General features: G+C 45.4%; 1 protein-coding gene across 4 annotated transcripts in view; it reads left to right on the forward strand.

Moving 5' to 3' along the window:
• The window catches only part of Senp2 (SUMO specific peptidase 2), a 35,609-nt gene extending 32,914 nt beyond the window's left edge, over positions 1 to 2,695 (forward strand). For all 4 annotated transcript variants that reach the window (XM_063261192.1, XM_063261193.1, XM_003477068.5 and 1 more), the window contains one exon: positions 74 to 2,695. In XM_063261192.1, coding sequence (XP_063117262.1) covers positions 74 to 136 — 63 coding nt within the window. In that variant the 3' untranslated portion in view covers positions 137 to 2,695. The remainder of the gene's footprint in view (positions 1 to 73) is intronic.
• Positions 2,696 to 12,914: the final 10,219 nt, after the last annotated feature.

Raw genomic sequence — 12,914 nt, forward strand, 5'->3', positions numbered from 1 at the left:
TGTATTTACACAGTGACCTGCAGAGCTGGGACAGGGCTGCAGCAGCGGGTGACATGTGTGTTGTTCTCCGCAGCACCAGATGCCTCTGTTCCGAAAGAAGATGGTGTGGGAAATCCTACATCAGCAGCTGCTTTGAGAATGCCGCCCCCTCCTGCCAGCCACTGGTGGGCCCCTCCCAGCCGTCTCCATATACCTCCACATACCTCATGCATCGTGGGTTACCGAGTCCCTGCGTAGTGTCTGTTCTCCCACAGGTACCGTGCATGGAGGCCTCTCCGGGTACGGAGGGGCTGCTTGCCACCCTGACTGTAAGGCTGTGCCTGCTTGGAGCCCTGGACTGTTCAGCCCACACAAGAACAAACGCTAATTAATGTTTTGTTTTAAGAGTCATTTCCCTGGGAATGTGGGAAATGCAGGATCTACTCTATGAATCATTTTTTTCTGTGTGTTTGTTCACATGTATTCATTCGCTCGCTCGTTTGCAAATGTGGGGCGGTGGCCATTTCCCACTGCCTGCCACAGTTAACTCTAAGTGATGTGCTTGAACTATTTATTTCGGAGAGAAATGTCAACCAAGCTACCGCCCCCTGCTGACGACCGGGGGACAGCAGCAGGGGCAGACAGAGCGGTCACTGCCCACAAGAAGGTGGAGCCTTGCACACTCCAGAGGAAGCAGGATGCCACCACTGGGGGTCTGGTTCAGAGCAAGCAGACACTACCGCGTTGGCACCGTGCGACCCCAGCCGAGGAACCGTGGCCATCTATGCTCCCCAGAAGCACACCGAGCTCATCTCAAAGCCACTTCCCCCCAGAGTTGAGGTGACTCGGCTTACTCTGGAAACTGGATTCAAAGTAACTGTAAACCCTAAATCTTCATTCTGTCCGAGGTCCCGATGAGTGTAAACCTCAGAATTATAAGGGCTGGCCTGAGCTGTTTATTCAGAAGATACTGTTCAACTGAAAGCTATTTTTCCTCAAAGATTTTTTTTTTTCTATATACAAAGCTAAATTAAGTTTTGTACTCATTATGACCAATGTGCACACCTGCCCCACCCCCACCCCCCACCGAGATCTGGAAGAAAATGCAGGGCTCGGTTCCGAGGTCGCCGGTTACACAATAGTCTATTTTGCATATGGAAGTTTGTATTTAACTTTTTGTTCATTAAAAACCTTACAGATGTGGTTACGCATTTTTAATTCCAGAAAGTTCAAAGTTAGGACTGACTGCAAGGTCCAGTGCCTGCTGTCACTTTTCTGGCGTGACAAAGCTGAGTGGCAGTGCCTGGAGAGCGCCTGCAGGGTGAGACCCCGCCTGTGCTCCACCTCCGAGGAGAGCTGGGGCTCTCGGGGCGAGGCCAGGCCCCAGCTGACTCTGCGTCTTGTCAAGGGCCTGGCGAGGTGACCTGGGCGTGCACCTATTCCATGGCCAGCGGAGTGGCACAGAGGTCCCGCCCACAGCCCTGACCCTGGGACGCAGTTAGACCCGGGCCCAATGCAAGCAGACAGCCGCCCCAGCGCAGAAGGCCCGGAGGTTTGCGGGTCTCCGGCAACTGTTTCTGCTGAGCCTCCGCCCTGGCCGAGGCTTGTACCGTGCCAGGCGAGTCCTGTGGCCCTGTCAGTTTGTGTTGTGCCCTGGGGGCGGGGCTGGGGCTGACCCAGTGTCTGAAGGGCTTCTTAGGAGCGGATTTCACGGGGTCATTGCCAGCTCTTCAGTCTTCCAGGACCCGGGGCTTCGGAGTGCAAGGTGAGGCAGCAGCGCCACTGTCCTCCAGGCGCTGCCCCCTCCCTCGGGGCGCAGGAGCGTGCTGCTGTTAGGTTCTCTTGGGGTTTTGTTTTGTTTTGGTTTCTTTGGAGAAGGAGCACACTTCCAGTCCAGGCTAATGGTGAACTCACTGTGGAGCCCAGGTTGGCCTCAAATAGCAATCCTGCCTCAGCCTCCTCAGAGTGTTGAGGTTATAGGCCTGCACCGCTATGCCTGGAGGTAGTAGAATTTTTATATCTTAACACTCTACAAGAAAAATAGTCTGGTTATTTAAAAAAAAAACATTCATTTTGTCAGTACCAAATTTGCAACCCTAAATTCAGTCATTCTTTTAAAATTGCAGTAGTGTGAGGGCCTGAAAAAAGGCCATCCCTCTTTTTTTTAATAGGTTGTCTCTGTTACTAAAGCTTGACTGATTTTTTCTTTCTCAATATTTGCATTGTGCCAGAGCTGGGGTTGGGGTGGAAGAGAAACTTGGGGCATTTAAAAGATGTTCTTGGGAGCCCCGTATTCTACCTCAGTTACTGAACGCTGTAGGGATTTCTGAGCTTTTCCCTCCAGAGTCCTGAGCACCTTGGGCCCTACAAAGTGGGGCTCTGGGCGGAGTTGTCCTTAGAAACCCAGAGATGGCCCAATACAAATAAGCACTGCAGAAAGGCAGCGGTGGTGACAGTCTCGGTCCTGCAGGCCTGCTCCACAGTTTCTCGGCTTCTGCGAGCTACCTGGGAACTTCAGCACAGTTTCTTTGAGATAAAACTCCAAGAACCTGCTATTCAAGTAAACTTTTGGCACTTAGCTCCTTGTAGATTGGAGTTTTAGCTGGTTACATTGTATTGGTTTTTAAATTTTAATTTCCTTAATATATACAAGGATGGATTTGGGGTATATTGGAATAGACGTTGACTTTATTTACCAATAAACTCATCTCTTTAATTTAGCGGCTTTAAGTGTTTTTATTGCAACCCATGGTAATTTATTTGCTATTGTGACCAGTACAGTACACATACACACACAATTGTTATGTGATTATATATGCATACAAGAAAAGTTCACAGCATACAATTTATTCTAAGTCTAGTTTTATTTCCATTCCTTAAAAAAAAAAAAAAAATGTGGGTTGTTCTAAGCTCCTGCCTGGCAAGTGCAATGTTCTCGATTTGATCCCCAGTACAAAAAAAAAAAAAAAAAATGCGGGTTGTGACCAAGTGCTGTTTAGTCTTGTCAACTTGATCAGCTTGGAAAGCGGCTGGGAAATGAGTGAAACACATGTCTGGGTGTGTGTGAGAGTGTTTCCCACGTGAGGTAGTAAGTAACGGGAAGACGGGCCTTGGGTGGGCAGCACCAGCAGTGGGGGTGGGCTGACGGGATTGGAAGCAGGAGGAGGAAGCCTGAGTGCATCCTCTGCTTCCTGGCTGCAGGAGGACACTTTCCTCTGCCATGCCCTCCCGCTGTCTAGTTTCTACCTGGAGCCAACCATGAACTGATCCCACTGAAACCATGAGCCAAAAAGACTTTTTTTTTTTAGCTGTTATTGTCAGGTACTTTTTTTTTCCCCACAGCAATAAAAAGCTAACTTGAAACACTAAGTTGATATCTGTGCCTCTAATGAATAGATACTGAGGAGTTTTCCCCCCGCTTTGGCAGTGCTGGGATAGAACTCAGAGCCTTGCACATATTAGACAAGCAAGTGTTCAAAGAACTAATTTTAAAGCTATAAAGCTTGAAGCTGGGCATGGTGCATGCTAGGAATCCCAGCACTCTGGGAAACTGAGGGAGGAGGATTGCAAGTTAAAACCCAGCCTGGGAAACTTAGTGAAACTGTGTCTCAAATATACACATAAATGAAAAGGGGTAGGGCTGCAGCTCAGTGTGAAGATCCGGGTTCAATTCACTATAAAGTTTGAGGGAATTCCAGGGTTGGGGGTGGGGCTAAGGTCTACTCAGACCTGAGAGAACAGGTCAAGAGCTTCCAGACCCTTGATAGGAGTATATGGCATAAACCATCTTGATTCTTCAACTTTTACATTAACGTTCCCTAAAATGTGAGTAAAAGTTACGTCACTCATACACAGGATGAAAAACAAAGGGTTCTATGGCTCAGTAGGAGTCCTCCATTAGAACTATGGAAATTTTGAACTAATTATATCTTAACCTAGCACTTGTCAAGACCCTATGTTGAGGGTGATAGGATTATTTCCAAAAGATGAAAAATATTTCCAAAAGATGAGAAGTATAAAACAAAAAGCGGCCTTTATTCTGAGAACACGGAGAGAGATGACTGGCACCCCCACTGCTGGCGTCCAGCGGACACGTGGTGTGGGGGTTTGGAAGTAGCCTTGGTTTGGGGTGGAACCTAAGGCGGGCATTAGGGATGCACAGGTAGCCCATTGGTCCTAGGTTTCACGCCATAGGTAAATTTCCAGGGGCGGGAAGATGCGTCACAGGTAAATTCCTAGGGGCAGGGGAGTTAGGGGATTCCTGCTTCTGGTTGAGGCTTTCCTGGCTACAGTGTCCTGTCTGGGCCAAAACCCTTTCATATTCCGTCTTATGATTATTATTATGAAAAGGGGCAAAGATTTCTCTCTTTAATTACTTCCTGCTGGCAGAGGGCACTGTACTGGAGCCTAGGGGAGTCGACGGGATGAAGATTGATGCCCAGGTAGACGCTGGTGCCGGGTGTTTTGCCAGGACAACTTCACTGGTGAATGCACGTATGTCAGACTGGAAAAACAGAGAGACAAGATGTTATGAGGAGACATGGCACTGTCATATTTAAGGACCCAGGTGAGGTAGAGGGAAAGGTGCCTTTGATTTAGACATGTTCCATGGTAAGGCAGAATTCTGAAAATTAAACGTGGGGTTAGGAGGAGTGGAGTTATGAAAGGTGATTACTCCCTCACCTGAAAGCATAAAAGTTAAGATGGTAGATGTATAAAATTTGTCTCCAGTACAGGAGTTGAACTGGAAAAAATAGGGGGAGAGGGAAGGCAGTGGCTGTACCAGTATAGGGAAGGTAAGGGCTTAGGCTTTCAGGGATGTCACGTTTAACCAGACAGCTGAGGGTAGAAAGAACTGCGACTGTTACCATATAGAACATTATGAAGATTATCTTACGCATGATGTGGGAGTCTTTAGGAAAGACTGTCAAGAGTCCTGCTGTAAAAATGATCATTAATAGAATGTAAGGAATTAGGAACCAAAGTGGATAACAAAACATGACTTAGCCTGTTAACTGTGGCTGTGAGGCCTTGGTAAGGCAGAGATGAGTAGGAAAAGGATGGTTAGATCTAGGGCTTGAGTGATGTGAAACCAGGATGGCAGTCTAGCAACTTTGATTTAGGCATGGGTCACTGTAACCTGGTTGTATCAGCAGTTTACCTGGTTGTGGGAAAGGCTTTTATGTATCCTGAAAAAGTGTAAACAAAGTGAGAAGACAAAATGTATCTGTCAGTCTTGACCAGGGTTGCCTGAGAAATTGGTGAATAAGAAAGGAAGGGGGTGGTTTTATATCACTGAGGAGAGGTCCACCAGCGACAACAGGTGGAAGCTGTTGAGGCCTCAGTGTATCAAGTGAGCCTGCATAAATACAAGGGAGTGAAAGCATTTTAAGATTTAGGACTGGAGGGGCTGGGGATTTAGCTCAGCGGCATAAGCACCTGCCTTGCAAGCAGGCGGTTGTGAGTTCGATCCCTGGTACCGGTAAAAATGAAAAAGACAAAAAAAATAAAAAAATAAATAAAAAATTAAAAAAACAAACAAACAAAAAAAAAGATTTAGGACTGGGACCTGCACGAAATAGGCTCTGTTTATAAATGGCATAGGTTGACCATCAATACCCCATCATAGAGATTGAGGACTTAATATAGCAGCCTGAAAACTCAGGAAGAACTCTGTATATATGGCCTCTATGTCCACAAATATAGAGAATGTCTTACCTGAGAGTTTTAATGGAACTTGGACTCTTAAGACAGACACCCACAAAGGGAGCTGGCCCTCAGCCCCCTCAATCTTCAGCAGCACTTTTCTGTTGGTGACGAATCTGACAGTGTTGACATTTCGTGTGAGGGCTAGGAGTTAGGATGGCTTACCCACTCTCTGGTGGCTAGAACAGTCCAGCAGCCCTGGAGTAAGGTCTCAAAGAATGCCAGGATGGGGCGTTTTCTTGCCCAATGTCTTCTGCTGCACTTGAGCGTGGTCCATGGGGGGTGGGGGGCAGGCAGCTCCACCTTGTATAGGTTTACCTGCCTCAGAACTCCAAGTGTCAAAAGTGTTAAAAATATGAAAAACCATATTAAGATCTCTCTAAGGTTTGAAGGTCAAGTTTTGCCTTTTGTTTGGGATTTGGACTACAGTAGAATTAAGTAAGTATGCACGAGTTTAATATTGGCATTTCAGATCAGAGAGCAGGCTTTATCTGGATGGCATATCGCTTTTTTATAGGGTGACACGTGGAATTAACAAAAAAGGCTTTAGTCTGCCCAAAAGGCTTTAATGGAAACATTTTGCAGTAAAGGTCTACCAGTCTTATGAATAAATCTATAAAAACTGATCTAATACTGTCAAATTTTGAACACATTTACTTTTTTTAAACCTGTTATTTGCAGTAGTATGAACCAAGACAAATAAAATTCTAACAAAACCCTTGTCTTAGAACAAAGCTAGTGGTTTCCAGCAAAAAGGAATTTATAACCTTAGTTGTTAAACAGGAGATTGGTGAAGGCTTTGATTGATAAACAAGGCTGGTAAAATTATCAGGTGGCCAATAACCTTGATTAAATGGTTTAAGAATTGTAATAAAAAAATAGCATTGCTTGAATGGAGCTGAATTGTAAAAAAAAGCATGCCTGAGTGGAGCCGCTGAGCTGCTGCTTTGCGGCACACTGGCAGAGCACGCCCAGGGTGGGGGTGGGGCGAGCGTCAGGACGTAGCGCACAGGGGTGGGCTGGGACTGCCCCCAGAGACGTGTAAGGCGGTGGCAATGACAGTGCACGGGGGAGGGAGGGCTGGGAGGGCACATGGGGAAGGGGCTGGGAGGCGGCCCAACGAAGCGAGTGAAGCTGGAACTGCTCGCAGTGCATGAGGATTAGAAAGCCAATTTAGGAACACAACTGGGTTTTTATTAGCCTCTTGGAACTGTTTTAAAAGTTTGTTATAGTTAGTATGCTTGTCCTGCTCTGGCACAGCTATAGGCCCAGGGACATTATCAGCAGTGTTTACCTTATGTCTGTGATTAACTTCTTTCTGAGCTGCTTGCCACAGCTGATTCCGTTCTTGTGAGCTGAGAGTGGTATTTAGAACCACATAAACATCCTTAAAATGTAAATCATAACGATTAGTAATAAATTTAAATTGTCTGATATAATTCTGTGGGTCAACAGAGAAGCTACCTAATTTATGGGTAATCTGAGATAGATCAGAAAGGGAAAAAGCCACGTGGATGTTAACAAGTCCCTTGGGGCCAGCTTGCTCCCGAAGTAGTAGCAGAGCCTGAGGAGAAGATTCCGGAGCAGAGGGCCATTGGGCAGCCATCTGTCCAGTAGGCGTGTGTGAGCAATCATCTGTAGAGCGGCTATAGAGCTGCTGATGGTCACCCTGGGAAACACAGGCAGATGGCGTCTCACTGTGTGCCTTGCAGCGAGAGGATTGCTGTTGGCAGCACAATGGAGCAGGGTGGCTGTTGCAGTTCACATGAGGAGCCACAAGGGGGCACCCGTTGACAGTGAGGCCTGTACGAACATGGTGGCACCCGGCCACGTGGTGGAGGGTTGTAACATGGTGACTGTTCCGGCACAAGCCAGAACAATCACACGTCTTGCCGGAAGGGCACAATGACCAAGGGGGTATGGTGGGTGGGTGGCGAGAATGCTGTAGGGGATAGAGAATTCTCAGGAGAACAAGAAATCAGAGACTTTGAGGAAGCGCTAACAGAGTGATTAGAGTTGCTAGGAGAGTTATGGGTCCTGGAAGGTGGAGAGGGAGACGATTGCACAGCAGGAGGTAACTGTGACGCATTGGGACCAGGACTGCTGAGAGAATCAGGCACAGGGGGAGGGGAGAGCAGTCCGGTGGGAGGTAACAGCAGGGAACAAGTTTGGAGGTAGGCAGGTGGCGGCCAGGAAAACACCGGAGGAACGTCCTCAAGCGAATCCTGAGGGCAGGACGGGAAAGTTTGCAGCGCAGTAGAGTTAGCTAAAAGTATCTCAGTGGGAGCACAAGACTTACTGAGAAACTGGCATGTTCTCAGAATAAGAAAGGCCTGAATATAAGGGAGTTCTAATAACTTGTCGCCGGCCTGACAGAAATCATACAAATTCCTGAGAATGCAGGGGTCAAATGTTCCTTCCTTGGGCCAACGATTGCCGATAAGCAGGTAGATTGGCCAGACCTCCCAGCAGTAAAAAGTTAATTGTTTAGTTTTTATGGTACTTTTAATTTTTAGAGTATGTAAATTGGAAATTAGGCATTGTAAAAGGCGTCTCTTGGAAGTTAGAAAATACGTTTCCCATGACTGATTCAGGCAAGAAATAAGCCGTGGTCCAGAACAAGCTGTCAATTGTTTGTGGCACCACACAGTGGCTAAGGTTTCAAAAACTCATATATTCCAATCGTCACTGAGAGATTTATGAGTGGAGCCCACGTGGGGTCAGTAACAGTTTTGCCTGTGAAAGTGCAAGGCTTTAAGGAAGTGAGGGCCTTTCAGTGTGGGCAGTCCAAAAATCTCTGCTTTGGGCTATCCAAACCCAAAGAATGTGAGAGATTTTATAGAGTGTAGACACAGTTTAGCCCAGAAAGAACCCTGCCCTGGGCTGTCCTAAGGACATGAAAATGCATAGACCCACACGAATGGGGGGAACAGTCAACTGGGGCTGCCCAGTGCCAAAAGTTCCCTGGAGAGTGCTCACCTGAAATTAATCTGGCCGATGGTGAGTGCAGGCAGCTGGCAACAAGGACGTCTCGGGAGAGGAAAAAGCACGGAATTAATCCAGGATGTCATCGGCTGGGGACTCAACTGGGTGTGTCCCAGGAGTCAATCACCTGCCGATCGGAGTCACGGCACCAAATGATAGGATTATTTCCAAAAGATGAAAACTATTTCCAAAAGATGAGAAGTATAAAACAAAAAGTGGCCTTTATTCTGAGAACACGGAGAGAGATGACTGGCACCCCCCACCGCTGGCGTCTGGCGCTCTCTCTGGCGGACACGTGGTGTGGGGGTTTGGAAGTAGCCTTGGTTTGGGGTGGAACCTAAGGAGGGCATTAGGAATGCACAGGTAGCCCATTGGTCCTAGGTTTCGTGCCATAGGTAAATTTCCAGGGGCGGGAAGATGGTGTCACAGGTAACTTCCTAGGGGCAAGGAGATAGGGGCTTCCTGCTTCTGGTTGAGGCTTTCCTGGCTACAGTGTCCTGTCTGGGCCAAAACCCTTTCAGAGGGCGTTCCAGGAGACACTGTGGGAGTGCTCAGGGAACAGGCTTAGGAAAGCACCAACAACGACAGCCTAGGGGTCTTGGAAGCCAGCACCTGAAATCCCCACCAGGGGGGGCCCCCCAGTCCGCACAACCTGGCCCTTTGCTAAGCCTCTGACAACAGAGTTCCAGTCCCTCAGCACCACGCTGCCCCCTGGTAGTTTAATTGCATCAGTAAGAAGTACTCAGAGTAGAGAAGTGCAGTCTCAATCGCAGAGAAAGAAAATGTCTCGTGGGCCAGCCGGAGTTACTGCGCCACACCAACGCTCACTGTGACCCTGGCCTCCTGCCCACAGGCCCGGCCAGGCTTGTGCGCATGTGCAGTTCCTGTTACTAACAGACGAGGGACCAGGCTCTCTGTGGACACCCAGGAACTGCGTTGCACTGAGCTTAACCTTGAGTGTGTTTTCACATCCGCGAATGCATCATTTTAATTGCTGAGCAGTATACACAGTGGCCACAGTGCTTACTGCAGTATTACTGGGCACACAACCCTGTCTGTCTGGCTTTTCTTTAGTCAGACTCTTAGAATTCAAATTAACAGTGGCGCATGCTTGCAATCCCAGCACTCAGGAGGCTGAGGCAGGAGGATCATTGCAAGTTCGAGACCAGCCTGCACTACAAAGTGAGCTCAAGGCCGGCCTGAACCGCACCATGAGATCCTGTCTTGAAAAAGACAAAGCATAATAGTCCTTACATGTTTTTTAATCAAGAAACAACATCCATTGGTATTGTTTATTTTTTATTTTCTGCACAGAATAATGATATGTGTCTTGATGGGTTTAACTTTTACAATGTTTTCTCTGTGTAGGCCTCGGTTCATTCTGAGGGATTTACTTTCTCATTTTAGTGGATAGTTTTATCTTTTTTTCAACTACTTCACAAAAGACTCTTTGTTATGGGAATTTCAAGATGCACAGGAGAATAAAGGAAACAGCAGAATGAACCTTTCTGAGGTCATTTCCCCTCCGGCAGTCAGTCAGGGGTGGTTAGTCTTGGCTCACCATTTTCTTTCCATGTCAGACAGTCGGGTCTGGAATGTTCTAAAGCAAAGCCCTGACATCAGACATGTTATCTCACCTACATAATTCAGAATGTCTCCCTACTGGCATTTTTAAAATTTCGTATTTATTTTTATTTTTAAAATATTGCATTGTATTAGTATTTATTTTGACTACAAAGGCTTTTGGCATGCTTGTGGATTTTGCTGCACAAAGCGGGTTCCTCCCTCCCCTCAGCCTGTTCCTGATCCTGGTCCTGTGCTGTGTAAGGACTGAATTTTTGATACTCCCAGCAGCAGAGAGTGAGTGGGTAAGGCTTTTCCTGGGTGTTGTCGTCTGGTCTGGCATGAGTCTGAAAAAACATCAGATGTGAACTTTCAGGATCAGGCTCCCCCCAACTCCCCTTGGTTTTTTTTTTTTTTTTTTAACACCAAGTACATTTATTGGAAAAGAAGGAAGTTCTGAAATATCCTCATATCTTTCCTTAAGAAATTAGAAATAAAAGACAGGGTAAAACCAAAAACAAATGGAAGAAAATAATAAAGATCAGAAAACACAATCCCTTATCAAAATGCCAACATCATTTTTCATGACAATTAACAGTTTGATTCTTACATTTCTGAATAGAAAAGACTCAGAGTAGTCTAAAAAACTTTGATAAAGGAACAAAATCAGAGCTCCAGCCCTCCCAATCCCACGACTTACCACAAAGTTACACCAATCATGACAAAACGCACTGATATCAAGACAGACAAACCACCAAGGTACCAAGATGAAGTCCCAGCATAGATGCCCACATAACAGACCATTGATTTCTGGCAAAGGTGCAAAAGCAATTAAGTGGAGGAAGGATTGTACCCTCAGTAAATGCACTGGAACGACTGGATATCCACATGCAAAAAACCCAACCTTACAGCACGTCAGAAATTTCTTAAGACTCCCCAAAATCAACTCAAAATGGCTCACAGTGGATTAAAGTAAAGGCAGGTGTGACCTGAGTCGTTGCTTTGGCTGAGGTCATTCTCTCTGGGACGAAGAGGCTGGGATGAGGTGCAGAAGAAAAGGTAGAACCACAGAGGTGTTCATGGAAGGGAAGCATTGAATTTGTTTCTGAACAGGCCACGTGGAAGACAAAGGAGGCCATTACGCTTCTTTTTTTAACTATCTTAACTATTTTTACACAAATATACGTACATGTAAACATGTTTTTCTTTTAGGTTGTCACACTAGTGAAATAATGTGATGTTTACACATGTGTCTTATTTATTTCATTAATAGGTATGTTCTTAAGGTGCACCCATTTACCTATAAAAGTGTCCAGTTTATCATTCTTTATGGTTGAGTAGTATTCTATTGTATAGAAATCTTTTTTATCTATTTTTTATCTATTCCTCAGATGATGGGCATTTAGGCTATTTCTAAGATCTGGCTATTATAAACTATGCTGCTATAAACATGATGCACATATATTGCTGTGGGATGATGTTTTTAATTATTTTGGGAGGACATCCAGAAGGGAATAGCATGGTTGAATGGGACCTCCAATCCTAGTTTTTTGAGGAATCTCCAAGCTGATTTCCACGGTGGTTGCACCAGTCTGCATTCCCACCACCAGTAGAGAGGGCTCCTTTTTCCCCACAGCTCCCCCAGCATTTGTTATTGGTTGATTTTTTTCATACTAGCCATTCTTTCTGGGGTGAGGTAGAATTTCTGTGTTTTAATTTGCATCTCTTGAATGGCGAGTCCTGTTGGATAGTCTTTCACTTACTTATTTGCTGTTTGTACTTCTTCATCTGAGAAGTATGTGTTTACCTTGTTTTTGGATTGTGTCTTTAAATTTGGGAAGACTGATTTCTTTTTTAGCTCTTTATATGTGTTTTGATAGTAATCCTCCGAGGAACAGCTGGCAAACATTTCCTCCCACATTGTGGGTTGTCTCTTTATTCTGTTCATGGTTTCTCTTGCTGTGCAAAAGTTTTTCAGTAGGATGACATCCCGATTGTTGATTCTTGTGCAATCTGGGTTTTATTCATAAAGTCTTTTTTTTTTATATTTTTTTTTGGTCTTTTTCATTTTTATCGGTACCAGGGATTGAACTCACGACTGCCTGCTTGCAAGGCAGGCATTTATGCCGCTGAGCTAAATCCCCAGTCCCCTATTCATAAAGTCTTTACCTACACCAATATCTTCAAGAGTTTTACTTACTCTGTCTTCCAGCAGATTTAATGCTTCTGTTTTAATATTAAGACCTTTATTCCATTCTGATTTTAGCTTAGTATATGGTGAAAGATATAGGGCCAGTTTTAATCTTCAGCATATGTAGAGCCAGCTTTTCCAGCACCATTTATTAAAGAGGTTATCTTTCTTCCAGTGAATGTGTTTGGCCCCTTTGTCAAAGATAAGGTAGCTTACTATGTCTGCAGTTATTTCTGCATCTTCTACTCTTGATCTTCAGGTCTATTTTATTACCAGTACCATACCATTTTTATCACAGTAGCTTTATAGCATAATTTCAAGTCAGGGATTGCATGTCCCCATCTTCCCTTTGTTGCTCAGGACTTCCTTTGCTATTCAAGGTCTCTTCTGATTCCAGATGAATTTTAGGATTGTTTTCTCTAATTCTGTAAGATTTGCTATTGGAATTTTGATTGGGATTGCATTGAATCTGTATAATAATTTTGGAAGT

Source organism: Cavia porcellus, unplaced genomic scaffold, assembly GCF_034190915.1.
Source record: "Cavia porcellus strain 051 isolate PalLab524CR breed Dunkin Hartley unplaced genomic scaffold, mCavPor4.1 scaffold_14, whole genome shotgun sequence".
In the NCBI taxonomy this organism is placed as follows: Eukaryota; Metazoa; Chordata; class Mammalia; order Rodentia; family Caviidae; genus Cavia; species Cavia porcellus.